General features: G+C 34.0%; 1 protein-coding gene across 1 annotated transcript; it reads left to right on the top strand.

The window, feature by feature from the left end:
• The first annotated feature begins 883 nt into the window (after positions 1-883).
• Positions 884-3748, top strand: LOC116134127 (disease resistance protein RGA2-like). The gene has a single exon (XM_031419815.1). It carries the CDS (start codon positions 884-886, stop codon positions 3746-3748), a length of 2865 nt encoding a protein of 954 aa, XP_031275675.1.
• Positions 3749-4723: the final 975 nt, after the last annotated feature.

Here is a 4723-nt window from a genome sequence, read left to right as displayed (position 1 = left end):
CCACCTTTATTTGTTACAATATTTGCTTATGTATTATATGTTAATGTTTAGTAGTAATTATTAGTCTTCGAACTATGTTTATAGATATTGACTTTGATAGCTGATAGTGTGACAGTTAATACAAGAGAGTAAATCCTTAAGTGAAAATTTATTAATCCTTTTGTATTATTCTTTAAACATGTTTTGCTAAAGAGATGGAAACTTACAAGACATCTCCCAGATCAAACGAGCCAAAAATCCCAATTTTCACTCGTCCCAAAATAGGCCTTAACAGAACTCATAAACAAAAATGTCGATGCTGTTGATGATTCTTAAAACCAAGTTGTTGATGATTCTGTAATATTTAGATCTTGCTGGCCTTTTTGGATATTTAACCAAACTTGAATTTCACATGCGTCCCACCAATTGTATTTTAAATCTATAATTATGAAAATAATAAATGTGGTCCCATTAATGGAGAAAGATGTACATAATTTAGACTAAAAATAGAGATTTAATTCTTTAGCAATAATAAACAAAACAAAAGTTGAGGCTTTATTAAGCAAAGCATTACCGATTAATTAATTTTACCGGATTCCAAGCATCAATTGCAACTTCTGCTTTCTATACAACAAACACGAACAAAGCAAAAGATGATTCAAAGGTGCTGGCCTACAAGGCACACCATTGTTGACTCTGCTATTTTGAAGGGATTTGCCATTAAAGTTGGCATATTTTTATTGAATTATGGGCATCAATCAAAGGCGGGTGGGCCCTTTTCAACCATGTAACATTTGTTCGTTTCTAGCTTCATTTATGTATTATAAGAATTCAAAGAACGTCAAAATCTTCACAAATATTATCTCTTCCTCGTTTTACTCACAAATATTTATCTTCTCTGATTATGGCTAGAGCTATTGTTTCCTGTCTCCAAAAGTATCTGGTTTCACTCATTCCCGAATGGATACAGCAGGAGACGAGGCTAGTCGTTGGTGTTGACGAAGAAGTTAAAAAGCTCACAAGCAATCTTGACGCTATAGAAGCTGTGCTCCTTGATGCAGAGGAGAGAGAAGTGAAGGAGAGAGACGTCAGACTTTGGTTAGATCGGCTCAAGTACATGTCTTATGACATTGAAGACGTGTTGGATGAGTGGAACTATGCTGTGCTGAAACAGCAAATTGAGGGGGTTCCTCCTAAGAAGGTACATCTTTCCTCTCCCTCTTCCTCTTCGTACCAACAAGCAGGGTTACGTCTTGAAATTGCGGTCAAGATAAAGGAATTCAATGAAAAGTTAGATGTCATTGTGAAACAAAAAGATATGTATGATTTTAAAGTGAGTAGAAGTGTTGGGAAGTTTGAACGAGTACAAAGTACCTCATTTGTTGATGTGTCCAATATATGTGGTCGAGTTGAGGAAAAGAATACTTTAGTATGCATGTTGTGTGAGACTAGTGACCAACACCCCCATATCATCTCTATTATAGGGATGGGGGGAATTGGTAAGACTACTGTTGCTCAATTTGCTTCTAAAGACAATGAGGTGATAAATAACTTTGATAAAGTAATTTGGGTGTGTGTGTCAGAACCTTTTGATGAATATAGGATAGCCAAAGCAATCATTGAGGCTCTAGAAGGTTTTAGTTCAAATTTAGGTGAATTGGAATCGCTTTTTCAACGTATTAGTAGATCTATTGCTGAAAAGAAATTTTTGCTTATCTTGGATGATGTGTGGTCAGATGACTACAAAAAATGGGAGCCATTATATTGTTGTTTGAAGAATGGTCTCCATGATAGTAAAATTTTGATTACTACACGTAAGGAATCAGTGGCACATATGATGGAATCAATTGACACTATTGCTGTCAAAGAATTGCCCGATGAAGAATGTTGGTTGATGTTTAAGCGATTTGCATTTTTTGGTAGGTCTCAAGCGGAGTGTGAAAATCTAGAAGAGATTGGCAAGAAAGTTTTAAACAAGTGCAAAGGTTTGCCTCTTGCTGTAAAGACTATTGGTAGTCTTTTGTGCTTTAGACAAACTAGAGAAGGGTGGCAAAATATCTTAGATAGTGATTTGTGGAAACTTGAAGTGTTTGAAAAAAATATTTTCGGTCCTCTACAATTGAGTTATAATGATTTGCCTTTCAAGATAAAACGATGTTTCACATATTGTGCCATCTTTCCAAAGGACCATAACATAGAAAGAGATTATTTGATTAAATTATGGATGGCTCATGGTTATCTCAAACAAGAAGGAAATGATGTAATGGGGATAGTTGGTCAAGAGTACTTTGACTACTTAGCATCACGCTCATTGTTCCAGGATTTTGTAAAAGATGATCACGATAATATCGTTGGATGTAAGATGCACGATTTAGTACATGACTTTGCTCAATTCTTGACTAAGAATGAATGTCTCCACATAGAAGTTAATGGTCTTAAAGAGCCAATCATAAACTCTTCTTATCATGAGCAAGTTTTTCATTTGATGGTAACAGGTCATGATGATGAAAGGACTCCAATTCCTTTATCTATTTGTAGTCTCAAAAGGCTGCGTAGTTTCATACTTGATAAGGAAGCTCCCTTGTTCATTACGTTGCCTTCTAATATGTTCACAAAATTATTTGGTGAATTGACATGTTTAAAGGCATTAACTATTTCCTTTATTGGACGAGACTTTCCGAAAGGGATAGAAAAATTGATACATTTGAGATATCTTCATTTGGTCAATCGAGGAATGAGAAAACTTCCTGAAGAATTATGTGGATTATATAATTTGCAAACTTTAGACGTTAATGAATGTCAACATCTGCAAGAATTACCTCAAGGGATTGGAAAATTAATAAATCTAAGGCATCTAGAAAATGATCCGGTCTATGATCTAAGATACATGCCAATAGGAATTCAAAGGTTGACTAATCTTCGAACCTTAAGGAAATTCTTTGTTGGTAATGATGATAAAGCATGCAGCCTTGAAGGTTTGAAATATCTTAACCCATATGGAGATTTGTGTATAGATAAGTTAGGAAATGTATCAAATGTGGATGAAGCTAGAAGATTAGAGCTCAAGAATCAGAAAAACCTCCTTCATTTGACTCTGGATTTCAGAAAAGACGAAGAAGAGTGGACAAATGAGGATGACGAATTAGAAGAAGACGAAGGAGAGAGGACGAATGAGGATGATGAATCAGAGGAAGACGAAGGAGAGAGGGCAATTGAGGATGATGAAGCAGAAGAAGATGGAGAGAGGACGAATGAGGATGATGAAACACTTCTTGAAATCTTACAACCACCTTTAAATTTGGAGAAATTACATATATGGAATTACAGAGGCAACACTATTTCACCCAACTGGATGATGTCCTTATCCAAGCTCAAGGACTTAAAACTCTCTAACTCCATAAACTGTAAGCATTTGCCTCCCTTGGGAAAATTGTCATCCCTTGAATCTTTGTGTATATATTCTATGAGGAGTTTGAAAAGAGTGAGTAATGAATTTTTGGGAATAGAAAGTGATGGCACATCTTCATCATTTATTTTCTTCCCCAAATTGAAAACTCTCGCTTTTCGTTATATGAATGAATGGGAAGAGTGGGATTATAAGATTACAAGAAAGGGAGATGAAGAAGATGATATTAAAATCATGCCATCTCTTGTTTCCTTGGAAATTTGGGACTGCCCCAAATTGAAGGCACTGCCAGCCCACCTTGGTCAGAATACAGCATTGAAAAAACATATTGGGTACTGTCCTCTGCTTGGCTACCCTTGGTGAAGGGGAAGATGAGAGGTAATATAATTTATTTTTGTTTAAATAAAAGTACTGTGATTGAATAATTAATGAATTTGAAGATATTGAAAAAAGGCATGTGTTTTAGTTAATGATAGATTTAGTTAGAGGTAATTTAAATAATGGTCCAAATTCAAGAATTAGTAAATATAATATTAATACATAGGAAACTAATACAATCACTGAATTTGTGCACCGAATGACGTGACTCAATCATGACTGTCAATTAATTATAACTGAATATTAATAGACGGTCAGGATTGCGCTACGTCACTCGGTGTACAAATTCGGTGTACTACTTTCGGTGACTGTAGTATTATTCTAATATATATGGTTGGCCTGGCATTGCCAATTTTAATTCACTAATTATATTCACTTTTCATATCATTATCTTTATAAAATTAATTTTATTTCATCAAAATTTTCTTATTAGTTAATTAAAAATAAATAGAATATTTATATATATTTTGTAAAATTAAAGAATGGATTGGGTCATTAATACAAAATAAGGTACATAAGTGCTCTGTGTTTCTGATTCTATTATCGACTCTAATGTGCTGAAGTGATTTGCTCTCTCATCTTTGAAGGAAATACTCAAGGGTAAAGCAGCAAATAAAGGAAGAACAACAATGAAAGATATTTATGAATGTTGGTTGTAGGGGAAAAAGAGAGGTAATATATTTTATTTTTGTTTAAATAAATGCATCATTTCTTATTGAATATTTAATCAATTATTCAAATTTCATGTTTCTAAGTAATATTTATTCATAGATTTAGAGGTAATTTAATGGTCCAAATTCAACAATTATTAAATTTTTACTTCCCATTCCCAAGTTAATTGACTAATTATTATTATATTCTTTGATATCCACTTTTCATTTCAATATCTTTACATTGAAATGGAAGAGATTGGTCTTAGGCATGGCAATGTTCCTCGGGATTTCGGGGACCCGTCCCGCC

Source organism: Pistacia vera, unplaced genomic scaffold (assembly GCF_008641045.1).
Source record: "Pistacia vera cultivar Batoury unplaced genomic scaffold, PisVer_v2 Contig283, whole genome shotgun sequence".
NCBI classification, from domain to species: domain Eukaryota; kingdom Viridiplantae; phylum Streptophyta; class Magnoliopsida; order Sapindales; family Anacardiaceae; genus Pistacia; species Pistacia vera.
This window is presented reverse-complemented; position numbering and strand designations above follow the sequence as displayed.